The sequence below is a fragment of the Macaca fascicularis genome, chromosome 20, assembly GCF_037993035.2.
Source record: "Macaca fascicularis isolate 582-1 chromosome 20, T2T-MFA8v1.1".
Classification (NCBI taxonomy): Eukaryota; Metazoa; Chordata; class Mammalia; order Primates; family Cercopithecidae; genus Macaca; species Macaca fascicularis.
This window is the reverse complement of record NC_088394.1, coordinates 66,016,533-66,034,517: the sequence shown is the minus strand read 5'-3', so window position 1 is coordinate 66,034,517 and position 17,985 is coordinate 66,016,533. Positions and strand designations below refer to the sequence as shown.

The window sequence follows — 17,985 nt, the reverse complement described above, 5'->3', positions numbered from 1 at the left end:
TGAATCTGGGACTCTTCCCTTTCACACACCAACATCTTGATCAACCTACAGAACCTAATTGGTGGCTATTAAGGGGGAAAAAAATTGCTTTAATGCATCTTATTTTATTCATTCATTTATTAAGGCAGGATCTTACTGTCATCCAGGCTGGAGTGCAGTGGCACGATCATAGGTCACTGCAGCCTCAGACTCCTGGGCTCAAGCGATCCTCCCACCCCCAAGTCTTCCGAGTTGCTGGGATTACAGGTGTGTATCAGAATACTCAGTTCAATTTTTTTTTTTTAATGAGAAAAGTTGGATAATCAGGCAGACAAAAACCATGTGAAACTCCTAAAATATGTCCTTGTCTCTAAGTCAAAAGACAGATAGGTCAAAGAAGAAAGATGCCCCAGACCTTCCCAGTTTTGCAGCCACAGCCACCCAAGAAAATGGCAGGCAAAATCTTTGGGGCCCAGCTCAAAAGGAGCAATCACTGAAATGTGGTGAAAGACGAAGATTCCATCCAATTCTGAAACATGCCAGAATTGGATGTCAGGCATGTGTGGCAGGCATGGGTGGGAAGCCTGGCCCAAGAAAGTGTGCAGTGCTGCACTGGGCTAGACAGCGGGGCCCTGGCTGGAGACAGGCATGACCATCGACCCTGCAGGCAACTTACTAAGACAAACACCACACTTTCTGCTGACCCCTGCTAAGGAAACTGAGGCCCTCCATGGTTTCCTCCCTGTATGATGAGCAATCCATCCCCACAGACAGAACTAACCAAGGGAGATGCTACAGTGACTTATGGCTGATGATCAAAAGTCGGAGGTCCATCGGCTGGGTGCGGTGACTCACACTTGTAATCCTAGCACTTTGGGAGGCCAAGGCAGGTGGATAGCCTGAGCCCAGGAGTTCAAGACCACCCTGGGCAACATGGCAAAACCCCATCTCTACTAAAAATACGAAAAATTAGCCAGGTGTGGTGGTGCATGCCTGTAGTCCCAGCTACCTCAGGGGGCTGAGGTGGGAGGATCGCTTCAGCCCAGGAGGTCAAGGCTGCAATAAACATGATCATGCCATTGCATTCCAGCCTGGGTGACACAGAATGAGACCCTGTCTCAAAAAAAAAAAAAAAGGTCAGGGGCCCAGCTCAAAACATTTCCAGCCTGGAAGGCACCATCATACCCTGTGTTAGTTCTGCTGTAGATCCCAACCTTCACACCTAAAGTATTCTGAGAAAAGATAATCAGCCAACTTGGCAGTCCCACATCTCCCTACCAAAGAGGCTGTGCGGCTGGGCTTCCCCAAGTCCAGGTCACTGTGGACCCTCTAATGGGATGGAGACTCCAGCAGGTGGAACTGGGAGGGTTCCCAAAGGGACACAGTATGGGAGACTGTTCAGGCAGTTAGTTTGAAACCAGAGCACCCAGAATTCTGGACTAGAAAATATAAATGTGGGTCGGGCGTGGTGGCTCACACCTGTAATCCCAGCACTTTGGGAGGCCGAGGTGGGAGGATTACCTGAGGTCAGGAGTTTGAGACCAGCCTGACCAACATAGTGAAACCCCATCTCTACTAAAAATACAAAAAATTAGCCAGGCATAGTGGCGTGCACCTGTAATCCCAGCTACTTGGGAGGCTGAGGCAGGAGAATCACTTGAACCCAGGAGGTGGAGGTTGTAGTGAGCTGAGATTGTGCCACTGCACTCCAGCTTGGACAACAAGAGCGAAACTCCGTCTTGAAAAGAAAAGAAAATTTAAATGTTGATGGGAATGGTGGCTCATGCTTGTAATCCCAGCACTTTGGGAGGCTGAGAAGGGCAGGTCACTTGAGGTCAGGAGTTCAAGACCAGCCTGGCCAACATGGTAAAACCCCCATCTCTACTAAAACTACAAAAATTAGCCAGGTGTAGTGGCGGGCACCTGTAATCCCAGCTACTTGGGAGGCTGGGGCAGGAGAATTGCTTGAACCTGGGAGACAGAAGTTGCAGTGAGCTGAGACTGTGCCACTGCACTCCAGCCTGGGCAAAAGAGCAAGACTCCATCTCAAAAAAAAAAAAGAAAAAAAGAAAAGAAAATTTAAATTTACTCTTTAGGTAATGACCACAAAAGGTTTTGAGCCAGTAAATGGATGCAATGACAATAACATTTGAAGACTGCTCTGGAGGAAATAGGCCAGATGGACTGGAAGAGAGAGAAGGTCAATGGAGAGAAGAACTTAGAGGCTGCTCTAGCAATTCAGATGGGAAGGGGCAGAAGATGATCAAGCACCAGACAGGAGGCTCAGCTAGACTAAAGATAAACTTTTTCTGCAAAGGGTCAGACAGTAGGCTTAGGCTACTTTAGGATTTCTGAGTTACAGTCTTTATTGTGATACTCAACTCTTTTGTACCACGAAAGCAGCCACCATTAATATGTAAACTGCTGGGTGTTCTTATGTTTCAATGAAACTTTATTAACAAAATGAAGTGGCAGGCCAGCTTGGCCCATGGACTATTATTTGCCAATCCCTGATCTAGATGAGCCCAAGGATCTTTCATCCTTGAGAATCTGTCAGATAATAAAGATCTAACAAAAAACAGTAGCAGTTTTTTGTGTGTTTTTTTTTTTAAGAGACGGGGGTCTGACTATGTTGCCTGGTGATTGCTTTGATCTGGAAAGGTGAGGGATGGGAGAAGTTAAAGCTGACCTTCAGGGTGCAAGTCAGGGAAAATGGACTTGAATGAAGGGGGCAGAAATGAAAGCCGGTCTTGGAAGAAAGATGGGGAACTCAGTTTTAGACATGTTGATTCCTTAAACACAGAGGCTAGACACGGAGCTGCTGAGTGAGGAACGCTGGAATTTGAGGAATTTCACTGTGATGAGTGAAATCTCCAGGGGCAGAGCGCTGACGTTGCCAGACGCTGTTTTCCCTGCTCACCAAGCAGGTCAACAGAGAACGCGGTGAGGCTGCACGTGCGCAAGGGCAGGGAGGCGCCCCCACCTCAGGCCAAGCGCCTGCCCTCTCACCTGGTAGAGGAATCTTTGGCTGAAGTGCTGCATGGCCCCCTGGAGCTGATTCCGCTGCGACTGCCACTGCTCATAGTTGCGCACGTACTCCGCGGTCGGAGGCTGCCAGGTGGTGGTCCTAGTATTGTGATCCACATAGTAAAACCTGCCTCGGGGATCTGTGCGTTTTTCCCAGCTGGAAACAGGAACCTCAGAATGAATATAATGACAACCCCACTCCCATCCCTCAATTCTAGAAAAGTCTCAGGATGCCTAGCACAGCCAGGCAGGCCCTGTCACAGAGGTTGCTGGGGCTTAGCTGGCGATAGCAGACATCTGTGGTTGCCTCCACAGCACCCAATCCCTCCTTGCCATTAGCTCTCAATTTCTAATTTGGGGATCCATGTGGTTCTGGGGAAGCTGACTCTGTTCCCAACCTCAGAGCTGCATGGTTGCCTGGACCAGAAGTGCACATGTGACGTATGCTGAGCCAGCCACAGCCAGTCTCAGGACTTCTGCTAGCAAATCTAGGAAAACTAACAGTCGCTCATCTTTTCTGAATATGACTGTGTAAGCATGCGGTCTTGGGGGCCACTGGCTATTATTTAGGACCCAGAGACAATAGGAAGTTGACCCAGTGGATGGCACAGCAGAAAAATGGGAGAGAAGCCAATTCCTTGGTGATATTGTTGAGTAGCCCAAGCTTCGCTTGGAATCAGGATATCTAGAATTTTCCATTACATGAGCCAATACATTGCCTTCATTATTTAAGCCAACTTTGATAACAACTTTTGTTACCTGCAACTGAAACTCTCCTGATATAAGGCGCCAATGAAAACATGTTGTATGGTCTTTGGTTTTGTTTTGTTTTGAAACAGAGTCTCACTGTTTATATTTTTAGTGGAGATGGAGTTTCACCATGTTGCCCAGACTGGTCTCGAACTCCTGGACTCAAACGATTCCCCCACCTCGGCCTCCCAAAGTGCTGAGATTACAGGCATGAGCCACTGCACCTGGCCTCAATGATTTTTTTTTTTTTTTTAACTCAAGGCCTCCCTAAAAATGGTTTTCCCTCAAATGGTTCCTAGGACCCACAGTCAGTTCCCAGGTTTTGTCTGGATTCTGCCTGCTGGAGTGCCTCACCTTCATGACTGGCTGTCACCCTTCATTCAATTGAATGCCACAGCTCTGTCCCCACACCCAGGTCTTTCCTCAGTTTCCTCGTGTCAGTTCTCCTCCCAGGGATGAAACCAGGCCAACATCATTCCCACTGCTATCAGTCAATCACTTAGCCTAACTACTGCTTTTTCACTGTCTCCCTGCCTCTGACTTTCCATTTTCCACTCCTATGTCCAGATCTGTATCACCTCACCCCTGGACTACTGCACCTACCCTGGAATTAACCTCCCCACTCCATCCAGCCTATAAACAGCCATCAGAGTAAACCACTAGACTGAGCCCTTGGGTCACACTCCTGCTCAAAAACTTCAATTGACCAGCCAAGGCAACAGAGGGAGACCCCCATCTCTACAAAAATATTTTTTAAAAATTAGCTGGGGGTGGTGGAGTGTACGCCCTTGGTCCCAGCTACTTGGGCGGCTGAGGCAGGAGGACTGCTTGAGCCTGGGAGGTCAAGGCTACAGTGAACTATGGTTATGCTACTGCACTCCAGCCTGGGCCACAGAGTGAGATCCTGTCTCAAAAAACAACAACAACACTTCAATTGACTCCCCACTGCCCTTGAGTCAAAATCCTTTAGTAAGTACGCAAGACTCACAAAAATCTGGAACCTTCCTAGCTTTCTCATAATTTGTCTACCCCAGGCTGGAGTATAGTAGTAGGATCATGGCTCACTGCAGCCTTACCTCCCAGGCTTAAGCAATCCTCCATCTCAGCCTCCTGAGTAGCTGGGACCACAGGAATGCACCACCACACTCAACTAGTTTTTTTAAAAAAATTGTTGTAGACATGGGAGTCTCCCAGTGTTGCTCAGGCTAGTCTCAAACTCCTGGGCTCAAGCAATCCTCTCACCTCAGCCTCCCAAAGTGCTGGGATTACAGGTGTGAGCCCCTGCACCTGGCCCAAAGCCATATGTATATAGTTTTGAAACACAAACAGGACTGCAGGGAATATAATGAAAAACCACAGTCTCTTGCCCCATTGCTGACTCCTGTTCCCCATGGACAACCACTTTCAACTTTCAATTGCTTCTACTAGTATATGTGTACATCTGTGTCTCTAAATAACATGCCTATTTCATTGCTTTTTGTCTTTCCTTTAATACAGAGACAGGGCCTCACTATGTTCCCCAAACTGGATTTGAACTGCTGGGCTGGAGTTATCCTACAGCCTCAGCTTCCTGAGTAGCTGAGTAGTCTCAGGTGTGCACCACCAAGCCTGGCTCATGATTTCTTGTTTTTGTTTTTTTGTTTTTGTTTTTTTTTTTGGGGGGGGGGTTGCCCTATTTGCTATCGCTTATGGACTTTCCACTACCAAAGATGAGGAATGAGGATGTAGGTATTGTACTCCATCCCTCAACTATCTCCTCCCCTCGTCCCCTCAATATGGAAAATCACCATTAAATCAATATTCAGAGTTTGGATTATGACAATGTAGAATACTGTAAGTATATTTCCTTACTTGTAACAACTTTTTTCTTTTTTCTGGAGGTAAGAATGTCCTTTTTGCCTTCTGTGTGGTTTTCAAGAACCTATCACTGACGCATCCCCAGATTCTCAGACAGGACAGGTGGCCTGGCAGTGGCCTTGCTCTCTCGGCCACATCTCTCCCTCATCTGACGTGGACAGTTGTGTGTCCATCTTACACCTGCTCTGTGTCCTTGACCTGACTCGCCTTCCCTTCTCCTCCTCCTGGGAGATTCCACGGCCTTGGGGTTAAGTTCTCTGTGTCTCGCATCCCATTCATTCTTCTTTCTTGGCTTCCTGGTCGGATTTGGTGGTGGGATAAATCATGGAGTAGCTTTCGAGAAAGGATGTATCAAGGTTAATTTTTTGAAGCCCAGAATGTCTGAAGATGCCTTTATTTCTACTCTCACATTCAAATGTTAAAATAACTCAAAGTTGATTTCTAGACAGGAAATCATTTTCTTTTTTGTTTGAGAAAGGGTCTTGCTGTTGCCCAGGCTGGAGTGCAATGGCATGATCATGGCTCACTACAGCCTCAACCTCCCAGTTTAAGTGATCCTCCCACCTCAGCTTCCCAAATAGCTAGGACTACAAGCACACACCACCATGCTGGGCTAATTTTTTGTTTCTCGAAAAGATAGTGTCTCACTATGTTGCCCAGGCTGGTCTTGAACTGCTGGACTCAAACGATCCTCCTGTCTTGGCCTCCCAAAGTGCTGGGATTAGACGTTTGAGCCACTGCGCCCAGCAGGAAATCATTTTCCATCGGAGTTGTGAAGGTCCTGCTCTACAGCTGTTGAGAAGGATGGCACTCTTGGTTCCTGACCCTTTCTAGGTACTCTGTTTTTTCCCACTGGAAGTTCTGAGGTTGTCTCTTGACACTTGGAAATTCAATCAGATGAGCCTTGGGGTGAGTCTTTTTTTGTCCTCTGGGCTAGGCATGTGGTGAGCTGTTTGAATCTGGATACTTCAGTCCTGGCAATTTTCTTTTCTAATCATTTCCTATTGCCTGTTTCTCTGTTCTTTCTTGCTATTCAGCAAGTTCTTGCTAAAGAACTATTCTTCAGATGTTAATTTTTTTTTCCTTTTTCTTTTTTTTTTTTTTTTTTGAGACAGAGTCTCACTCGGTGACCCCAGGCTGGAGTGCATTGGCGTCATCTCGGCTCACTGCAACTTCTGCCTCCTGGGTTCAAGCGATTCTCCTGCCTAAGCTTCCCGAGTAGCTGGGATTACAGGCATGCACCACCACGCCTGGCACAATTTTTGTATTTTTGGTAGAGATGGGGTTTTACCATGTTGGCCAGGCTGGTCTCAAACTTCTGACCTCAGGTGACCCACCTGCCTCGCTCTCCCAAAGTGCTGGGATTACAGGCATGAGCCACCGTGCCTGGCCCAAATTTATCTTTCAACAATTCTACTGAATTTTTCATTTCTGTTGTCATATATATTAATTTCTAAAAGCTCTTGTTTTCTGCCTGGTCCATTTCATGGCCTCCTGTTCTTGTTGCACAGATGCCATTATTTTCTTCCAAATCTTTGAGGATATCAATTATAATTTGATTTTCCTTTCCAAAGTTGTTTTTCAGCTTCCTATATTCTTTTCACCAAGTCTCTTTTTTCTGTCTGCTAATCTTTGGCTGTTTGGTCACATTTATTTTTACTTCTTCTTCTTATTTTTTGAGACAGGGTCTTGCTCCGTCACCCAGGCTGGAGTGCAGTGGCACAATCACGGCTCACTGCAGCCTCAACCTTCCAGGCCCAAGTGATTCTCCCACCTCAGCCTCCTGAGTAGCTGGGAACACAGGCGTGCATCACCACACTCAGCTAATATAAATTTTTTTTTTTGTTTTGGCCGGGGTGGTGGCTCACGTCTGTAATCCCAGCACTTTGGGAGGCTTAAACAGGTGGCTCACCTGATGTCAGGAGTTCGAGACCAGCCAACCGGCCTGGCCAACATGGTGAAACCCCATCTCTACTAATCTCTACTGGAAAAAAAATTTGCAAAAATTAGCTGGGCATGGTGGCATGTGCCTATAACCCCAACTACTTATGAGGCTGAGGCAGGAGAATCACTTGAACCTGGGAGGTGGAGGTTGCAGTGAGTCAAGACTGTGCCACTGCACTCCAGTCTGGGCAACAAGAGCAAAAATTATGTCTCAAAAAAAAAATTATTATTTTCTTTTTCGTAGAGACTGGTTCTCTCTATGTTGCCCATGCTAGTCTCGAACTCCTGGACTCCAGTGATCCTCCCGCCTTGGCCGCTGGAAGTTCTACTATTACAGGTATGAGCCACCACGCCCAGCTGTGTTCAGTCACATTTAACAGTGAGCCACTAAAACACTGACTAACTTCTGTATCCTCAGCTGGGCGCCACAAACTACAGAGTGACCAGGAAGAGTCTCAGCTATTTCACTAGAAGGTTCCCAAATATCACAATCTATGTTTCTTTCTGTTAGACTGACCACTTTCCCCAACAAAAACAAACAAACAAACAAAACTACCCTCCAATTTTCAGCCTGGGGAATGGAGATACCATCTGCATTTAATCTCTTGTTTCTGAGTTCATCCTGGCCTTCAGCTATAGTTTGTGTCCTCAGACCAGGTCCTCCCGCTCTCTCTGCAGCTTCTCAATGTCAGAGGCAGGCATGAGGCTCTGTATATGTGTGTGTGTGTGTGTGTGTGTGTGTGTGTGTGTGTGTGTGTGTGTGTGTGTGTGTGAATCCAAATCCCTGCACAAACGTCCAACTTATCTTCCCACTGATCTAAAAGCAATGAGGTTTTGTTTGTTTGTTTGTTTGAGATGGAGTCTTGCTCTGTCGCCCAGGCTGTAGTGCAGTGGTGCAATGTCAGCTCACTGCAACCTCCACCTCTCGGGTTCAAGCAATTCTCCTGCCTCAGCCTCCCAAGTAGCTGGGACTACAGGTGTGTGCCACCACGCCTGGCTAATCTTTTTGTATTTTTAGCAGAGATGGGGTTTCACCGTGTTAGCCAGGATAGTCGCAATCTCCTGACCTCGTGATCCACCCACCTCAGCCTCCTAAAGTGCTGGGATTACAGGCGTGAGCCACCGTGCCCAGCCAAGGTTTTAATCTCATTCCACACCCATCCTTGGTGCCTCTAATCACTGAGGCTTTCCAGGGCCCCATGGTGCAAATCAGCCGGCTTCTTGGTGGATTCCTCATCCTGCAGGTGTGGGTTTCGGTTCTCTCAGCTCTGCCATTTATCTACCAGAAACTAAACTTTGATTAACATCTCCCATATGCTGTTTCTCCTCCTCCATTCCTTTACTGTTGAAGGTTTATGCCTTTTTAATACCTTTATAACTATTTTAGTGGGTTTTCAGGAAGAACAGAAATGAACACATGTTCAAGCCACATGTTTAACTAGAAGTGCTCTGCTGTGTTGAATTTCTACTTCTAAGCAGCACAACTGCACTCTTTATTTCAGTTGAAATATTGCACAGAACAGTGACTGGAGGCCCAGTCAGCCCTTCCACCCTCTTTGGCTCCAGTGGGCATCTTCCCCAAACCTGAGAGCCCCTCTGGGGACACTCTGAGCATCTTTACTTCATACAACCCTTCCACTCCAGCATAACCGCCCCGTGCATCCTTCCCCATCCATATCCTTTCCATTCCCACATGCACGCAGCCACCTCCGCTGTCCCCACAACCTGGATCATCTTCCTGCAGGAGTTGGAGCCACTTCCCTCTGTGAGGCCTCCTCAATCCTGCTGTTTCGCAGTGATCACTCTTCGCTTACCTCTGGTCTGAGCATAGCTTAAGAGTGACTGATGAGCAAATGGTTGCATTCACCCTGAGCTACTAGGTCCAATACTTATTGCTCCTGGATAGAAGGACCCATTCTCATACGAGTTTCCTATGGGTTTCCTATACAGGGATGGCCATGACAAAGTGAATCGTTGGTTCAATCTTGCTCCCCAGGGACTAGGTCTGTAGAGATCATGGCTCCATCTGTAGTTTCAAAATTGTTTTCATCATGGTTAATACTTCCCTGGAGGCAGGACTTCTGCCATTAATGAGAAATGAAAGCTTAAGCATTCATTCTGTTCTCTCTGGATCCCCTGTGATTACAGAGCAGAAATGAGAGCTAGAGGACCAAAGTTCTTGATCTAAAACTCAGGAAGAACTAATAAGCTATGCAGGGTGTACAGGTGAGCCATCTCCCAGGAAAACATGAAAACTACCCTGGAAATAAGACAGCTTGATTAGTAGTGTCCCACCTCAACACCGGGAGGAGAGCAAGTCCCCAGCCATCCTTAGAAGATATCACTGCATATCTTTACTTAAATTCCATGCAAATGTTCATTGGGTCAAGGCCTACATCCCTCCTAGACCAGTAAGGTTAAGAAGAAGCCACAGTAGGCTAGGCGCAGTGTCTCACGCCTGTAATCCCAGCACTTTGGGAGGCTGAGGCAGGCGAATCATAAGGTCAGGAGTTCAAGACCAGCCTGGTCAAAGGTGAAACCCTGTCTCTACTAAAAATACAAAAAATCAGTTGGGTATAGTGGTGGGCGCCTGTAATCCCAGCTACTCAGGAGGCTGAGACAGGAGAATCACTTGAACCCAGGTGGTGGAGGTTGCAGTGAGCCGGAGACCGCACCACTGCACTCCAGCCTGGGCAACAGAGCGAGACTCCGTCTAAAAAAAAAAAAAGCCACAGTACACAGAGCTCCTGCTGTTTTAAAGTGCACGTTATAAAGTACACAAAGTACAAGTGTGTAATACATACTGTTAAAGTCAATGTTTAATTTGTGACACAATTATAGAAAGTCAAATATTGACTGGGTATTTGATAATATAAACAAAATACCGCTAATGATATTGGAGCTTTACTTTTAATAAAAGAATATGTTTTAGAAATATATACTGAAATATGGAAAAATGATGTGTTTGTGTTCGTGTTTGGGATTTGCTTCAAAATTACCTAGATCAGAGCGTGGGGGATGGGTGGAGGGTTACAGATCAGGAGCTAGCAAATTTTTTCTATAAAGGGCCACACAAAGTAATTATTTTAGGATTTGCAAGCCATAGAGTCTGCTGCAATTACTCAACTCTGCCAATGAAGTACAAAAGCAGCCAAAAACAATAAGTCAACAAATATGTGTGGCTGTGTTCCAATAAAACCTTATTTACAAAAACAGTCAGAGAGCTGGGTTTTGCCCACAGGCCATCATAGTGTGCCGACTAGTTTGTACAGATGAAACAAAACCCGCCATGAGTTGATAATTTTTGAAGCTAAATGTTGACTATGTGGAGGTTTGTAATATTATTCTCTCTATATCTATTTGAAATTTTCCATAATAAGAACATTTTCATAATTTTCATAACAAAACGCTCAACCTGTTTTTATTTTTTACTCTTATTTATTTATTTATTTAATTTGAGAAGTCCATGTTTAACTTTCGTAACTTATTTGACTTCAAGTCAAAGTGGAAAACAGAGTGAGCACTGATGATGACAGGTTATGAGTTTCATCCTCCAGGAGGTACAGAAAAAAGGAAAACTCAAGCATTCTACTGGAAAACTGGAGCTAAAAGCAGCCCATCCACGGACCAGAAGATGAGGTGGGATGTGTGTGGCACACTCCTGACAGCTGAACCAAACAAGCCACGTGGGCTCTCCTGAGAGTCCCCACTTCTGACAGCCTTTCCCTCCACAAACTCAGGGCAGGGGGAAGTATGTATATTTTATACAGGAGCGCTTCATGGTTACTTCACTGGGAGGTGATTCTTTCTTGAAGCAGAATACGTTCCCTTTTGAAAGCTCTCGGGACCAGGAGACACATGTGGAAAGAACTTTCTGTCCCTGGCAGACAGGGAACCAAATCCCTTCTCCTTGAACTTGGACAGTCTTCCCTGTCTTGGAAGCCTCTCTCATCCTTTGGTTTTGGATAACTTGGCGGCATTCTCACAAAGCCCTGCCAAATGAGAAGCACTCTGCCTTTAGGGACAGGCGGGGCACAGGGCACGGTGAAACGCAGCAATGCTCTATCTTGGCCTTCCATGCGCCTTTTGTTTCCCAGAGATCCTCTAACAATTCTTTTTTTTTTTTTTTTTTTTTTGAGACGGAATCTCGCTCTGTCACCCAGGCTGGAGTGCAGTGGCGCGATCTCAGCTCACTGCAAGCTCCGCCTCCCGGGTCCACGCCATTCTCCTGCCTCAGCCTCCCAAGTAGCTGGGACTACAGGCGCTTGCCACCTCGTCCGGCTAGTTTTTTTTTTTTTTTTTTTTGTATTCTTTTTAGTAGAGACGGGGTTTCACCGTGTTAGCTAGGATGGTCTCGATCTCCTGACCTCGTGATCTGCCCGCCTCGGCCTCCCAAAGTGCTGGGATTACAGGCTTGAGCCACCGCGCCCAGCCTAATAATTCTAATATGTCCTAAGACATGGGAGCAATATTAAGGTAAGTGGATAGGAAAAGCAATCAAGTGACCCGGAATAAACGTCACTGTGCTATGCTACCTCTGCAGAAAGGGACCATTTCAAGAAGCCATTGGGTGACTCATGGTGTCAGTTCCAGAGTCTCAGGTCTTCTCAGGGGATGACTTACCCCGGAGGAAGCGGCCGCTCCCAGGTGGTGGTCTTGGTATTGTGATCAACATAATAGACACGTCCATTGGGCAGCTCTCGCTGTTCCCATCTGAAAAATAAAGTCAAGGGTAGCATGAGACACACAGTGGAAAGGCATAGGCCCCTGTTAGAAAGGAAGACCTTCACCACTCATGTGGCTAATTTACAAGAAGCATCAAAGATGACATGTGAGGTTGACCCAATGGTGAAGCCGGTTCCTGCGTGGCTGAGGGTGCCAGCCAGGAGTGCTTCTTGAAGAAACTATAATAGCTCCCCTGTATGGAATCAATGGACCAGCATCCACTATAGATCACTCTAAATTTCCCTAAATGACCCGTAGGAATATATATTCCATGGATTTAAAAATCAATTTAGCATTTCTCCACCATTTCACAATCAAAGGTCCCTTTGGAAACGTGATGAAAGATGAGGACCCTTTCCCTTCAAAATGCACTTATGACAAAAATTTGTATTGCAATTTCTGGGTTTCACAGACCCCTCCAAAAGATCATCTATAGGCCCTCCAGTCTTTTTCATCTACCCAACCTGTTAAAGTCACAGATTCTTTATTTTTTTAATGAGACAGGGTCTCACTCTGTTGCCCAGGCTGAAGTACAGTGGTGCAATCTCAGCTCACTGCAGCCTCCACCTCCCAGGCTCAAGCAATCCTCCCACCTCAGTCTCCCAAGTAGCTGGGACTACAGGCACACATCACCATGCCCAGCTATTTTTATTTTTTAATTTTTGATAGAGACGGGTCTCACCACGTTGCCAAGGCTGGTCTGGTACTCCTGAGCTCAATCAGAAGATCCGCCCACCTTGGCCTCCCAAAGTGCTGGCATTATAGGAGTGAGCCACTGCACCCGGCTTAAAGTCAGGTTCTATGACTACCCCTGTTCTCCGAGCATCATATATATTCATGCTTACATTTATTTTTGTAATATAGGATTCATTTACAGCATATCTTAAAAGAGATCTGGGTGAATACAGAAACACAATGTATTGTTATTTTATACTGCTCCACTTATAAAGTCAAGTCTGTTTGTAAGCTAATATAAGCTCAAGGTGCTGAGGGTGGCTCATCTGCACTACTGAAAGAATGCCAAAGTATCAGGTGATTCAGAGATAAGACACAAGACTGATCAGTACAAAATACAGCCAAGGACCACCCATTCTCCACACTCCTGTTATTTGCATGATGTCTGACAATAACTCTACTTCCCCAGAACATAGTAACCTATATATAAAGGATGTAAAAATGTATTTATATAATGCTTACCACTTTCTCAAGGATATTAATGGTACTGCAGGCCTTTATGTTTTACACTGAATTTATTTACTACTTTTGGGTACTGTCTAGGAGAAATTGACCTTTTCTGGCAAGCTACTACAGTCAGTTCTGCTGTAATGCTTGTTTTAAAAATGCAAATCTGTTCCAATGCTACTGATACAGAGAAGCGGACAATGTGAGCATAATGGAAATTCTGTTTGCTTATGCATGATTTTGTCTGTGAGAAACACTAGATGAACACAGAAAACTTCCCCCAGCTAAACCGAGTGACACAAGAATACACAAAACCCACAGGTATCTAGCAGCCTCCTCAGTTTACAGTGTATTAACAGGCTACACTGTCAACATCTGGAGTTACAACTCCCATCTGATTTCAGATAGCCCTGCATGCACCAGTTCACAGTAATACTCACAAGCTCCAACTTCTGACACCTGCTTCCACAAGCAAACTTCAGGTCTTCTCAAGAGAAAATGCCATATTTACTGTAGTGTTATCTATTTCGTAATCATTTAACATGTGTAAAACTGCTATCATTATTAGGTTCCTATTTTTTTTTAATGTGTCACTGACAAATTTTTTTAGCATTACGTCCTACTCATTTTTCCCCAGAAGCCCTGTGGTTTTTATCCTCTTAACATATTTTTATTTTTATTTTTTTAAAGACAGAGTCTTGCTCTGTTGCCCAAGCTGGAGTGTGGTGGTGTGATCAAAGTTCACTGCAGCCTCTGATTCTTGGGTTCAAGTGATACCTCTGCCTCAGCCTCCCAAGTAGCTAGGGAAACAAGTGCATGCCACCAGGCCTAGCTAATCATTTTATTTTGTAGACTTGGGGTCTTGCTTTGCTGAGGCTGGCCCTGAACTTTTGGGCTCAAATAATCCTCCCACTTCAGCCTCTCAAAGTGCTAGTATCACAAACCAATGTGCCTAGCCCCTCTGTGTTTTAACTGCATAATTTTGCATCACGTGGTGACTTTTAGGGGCACATATGTTAGAGCAGAGCTAACTGTATACGAACAAAAGTGTCCTAACTTCTACTATTAAGCCTGATGTGTCTACACTGATAGATACCACCTGTACTTAATGCCATTTCTCATTTAAACTGGGATGTCTGGTTAGTGGACTGCATTGATCAGCCCCTCAGAAGCTAGTCCAGAAACAGATACATAAGGCCAGACACAGTAGCTCACGCCTGTAATCCCAGCACTTTGGAAGGCTGAAGTAGGCGGATCATGACGTCAGGAGATGGAGATCATCCTGGCTAACACAGTGAAACCCCATCTCTACTAAAAATATACAAAAATTAGCCGGGTGTGGTGGCGGGCACCTGTAGTCACAGCTACTTTGGGAGGCTGAGGCAGAAGAATGGCGTGAACCTGGGAGGTGGAGCTTGCAGTGAGCCGAGATTGTGCCACTGCACTCCAGCCTGGGCGACACAGCAAGACTCAGTCTCAAAAAAAAAAAAAAAAAGGAACAGATACATAAGGTTTTCAAGGTAAGGAAGAAGCAGAGGAGGCACCATCACCACTGAGAATCTACCATGAGCTACAGGCTTACACCATGTATGCAATCCTTGCCTCCATTCTTTAAGGTGGAATTACCATCACCACTGAGGAAACTGAGGCTCAGAGAAACTATGTAACTCTTCAATGAGATTCAAACTCAGCTCTGCCCCCCAAGCCCATGAATTTCACCATGCTTTGCAGGAAGGAAGAACAGGAAGAAAAGGAAGATGAACTGAAATTTATAGGGGCTCTTCTACATGGCCACCATGTGCCAGATGCCTTCCCAATGCTGATCTCAAAGTGAGCAGTTTTCCTAGCACTGGCATCGAGGTAGGATCGAAATGACTAGGGAGGAATTATACAGGTTGAGTAGGCCCTTCTCTAGATGCTTGGGACCAGAAGTGTTTCAGATTTTGGACTTTCGTTTTCAGATTTTAGAATATCTGCAGAATACATACCAGCTGAACATCCCTAATCTGAAAACCTGAAATCCTAAATTCTCCAATGAGTATTTCCTTTAAGCATCATGTCAGAACTCAAAAAGTTCTGGATTTGGGGGCATTTCAGCACAGAAACGCTCAACCTGTAATGGGTCCACAGTCTTCATTTCTAGGTTCCATTTTAATCACAATCCTCTGCTCAGATCTGATTTTCTGGACGAAGCTACACATTTTGCACCACTAGGAGGCCTGGCCCCAAGAACAGTGAGATCTAGAGGTTCTACACAATCCCCAAAGTGGACAACTCTTGGTTGAGGACCAGAGCACTACTGTTTAAAGACAAACATTAGACAAAATAAATTTAACCAAATTTATTTAAGAATGATCCATGAACTGGGCAGCACTCAGAACCAGGAGAGGTTCAGAAGAGCACTGCCACGCAGTGAGAGGAGCAAGTCTTTAGAGGCTGAACATGGAAGCAAGGTAGAGAAATCATCTAAATGGCTACAGCTGGGCATCTGCCTTAACTGGGCATGGTCTGATCAGCCACCTGCCTGTGACTGGCTGAAACCCAGCTATTTGTTACAAAAAACACACACTCCTAATTTGGGTTTTGGTTGGTTTCCGTAGTAAGTTAGGTTGTAGTTCACTATGTAAGAATTTGAAGTACAGAGACAGCCTCAGGCTAATGGCCTCTTGCTCACTTATTTAACATGGCAAACACCATTAAATAGCACCTAGGGATGTTTTCTCTCCTGGGCATTCTTGCTCAAGGCTCTGACTGATGAGAATCCTGGGGATTTGACACAGATGCCCTGGTTCCTCCCACTGCAAAAGGGAGATTTTCATATTCCCTTTAGTATTTTACCAAAAGGGCAGGATCTGGCAAAAGTGGTCAGATGAAAATGCACACTAGGGCCAGGTACAGTGGCTCATGCCTGCAGTACCAGAACTTTGAGAGGCTGAGGCAGGAGGATCACTTGAAGCCAGGAGTTTGAGGCCAGCTTGGGCAACATAGCAAGATCCCATCTCTATAAAAAAATTTTTAAAAATAGGCAGATGTGCTTGCATATACCTGTAATCATACCTACTCAGGAGACTGAGGCAGAAGGATCACTTGAGCCCGGGAGTTGGAGGCTGCAGTGAGCCATGATCATACCACTGCACTCCAGCCTAGGCAACAGACCCCAACTCAAAAAAAAAAAAAAAAAAGAAAGAAAGAAAGAAAGAAAATATGCACTAGGAATAGTCAAAGATCTTCTCCCTCTGAATGCCCTTCTGATTTGAAGACAAAGGAGTAACAATATTGCCAGCTCAAGAGGCTGGTGTTCCATCTGTGGGGATTTGGCAGGGCCTTCTAGCACAGAAGGCAGCCGACATACTACAGTATTCTCCAAATACCTTCTGTCTGCTCGGTAACAGAGGAGCAAATCTGATACCCTCTTTGTTCATCTGAATTTGGAAATGAAGAAAGTCCTGAGAAAGATATTTGGCTTAAGGGTAAGTATTAAAAAATGAAAGCGCTGAGCGCCAACGGCAGCAAGCCTCTCTTTTATAACATCTGCTCCTAATGCGATTTAAGTAGCTGAGAACTCTCCAGCACTCCCTAAGAATTTAGCTGCATCCTTCCCTTCCTTGAAAACAGTTCTTTGGGCAGTTTTGTGGCACAAAAGCCCTAATATTAGTATGCTCATTTTTCAGTCACTATTTGGAAAACTAATATTTGAGGGGCTGCCCCTTTTATTAAAGACAAAATATCTGTTAGAGTAGCAATTGGAGTTTAAAAACAAAACTTAAACACATTTTTCTTTATTCTTTTCTTTTCTTTTTCTTCTTTTTTGAGATGGATTCTTGCTCTGTCACCAGGCTGGAGTGCAATGGCACAATCTCGGCTCACTGCAACCTCTACCTCCTGGGTTCAAGCGATTCCCCTGCCTCAGCCTCCTGAGTGGCTGGGAGGTATGTGCCACCACACCCGGCTAATTTTTTTGTATTTTAGTACAGACGGAGTTTCACCATGTTGGCCTCCCAAAGTGCTGGGATTGCAGGTGTGAGCCACCACGCCCAGCCATTTTTCTCTATTCAAAAAATTCTTTTAACTTTCATATTATCAGCAGTCTCCACTTTTGACATCTTTTATGTTCATTTGAGACAAGGAGAGAAACATTGATTACACTTTGGCTAATGTTTTAATATGAAGGTAGGGTAACGCTTCAAATTCCATGAAATAAATGTCTGTAATTGACAGTGGTATTCCCACACACTGCCAGAAATGAAATCAGTGCTGAGTCCTCTTCCCTTATATTCAACAGTTTCAGCAGGTCTTCAGAGGACACAGGCCCAGATAAGGCCCACCCTTCCATCTTTGATCGCAGCTGATGCTGGAAATGAAAGTCTCTCTTTCAGGGACTATTATTGTCCCACAAAGCTCAATGTCCTTCTATGAACCCCCCTCAACTGGCTTAGCGAGAAGAATAGTTACCAGAGGAACAAGAGCTTTCTTCCATCACCTTTTTTGGTATCTACATTTTTCCCTTTTGCAACTGGACCC

General features: G+C 45.3%; 1 protein-coding gene across 4 annotated transcripts in view; it reads right to left on the bottom strand.

Annotated features, from left to right (window-relative positions):
• WWP2 (WW domain containing E3 ubiquitin protein ligase 2) overlaps positions 1–17,985 on the bottom strand; it is a 214,490-nt gene that overhangs the window by 21,237 nt on the left and 175,268 nt on the right. For all 4 annotated transcript variants that reach the window (XM_065537107.2, XM_065537108.2, XM_065537109.2 and 1 more), the window contains exons 9-10: positions 12,181–12,270; positions 2,989–3,163 (exon numbers count right to left, since the gene is read on the bottom strand). In XM_065537107.2, coding sequence (XP_065393179.1) covers positions 2,989–3,163; positions 12,181–12,270 — 265 coding nt within the window. The remainder of the gene's footprint in view (positions 1–2,988; positions 3,164–12,180; positions 12,271–17,985) is intronic.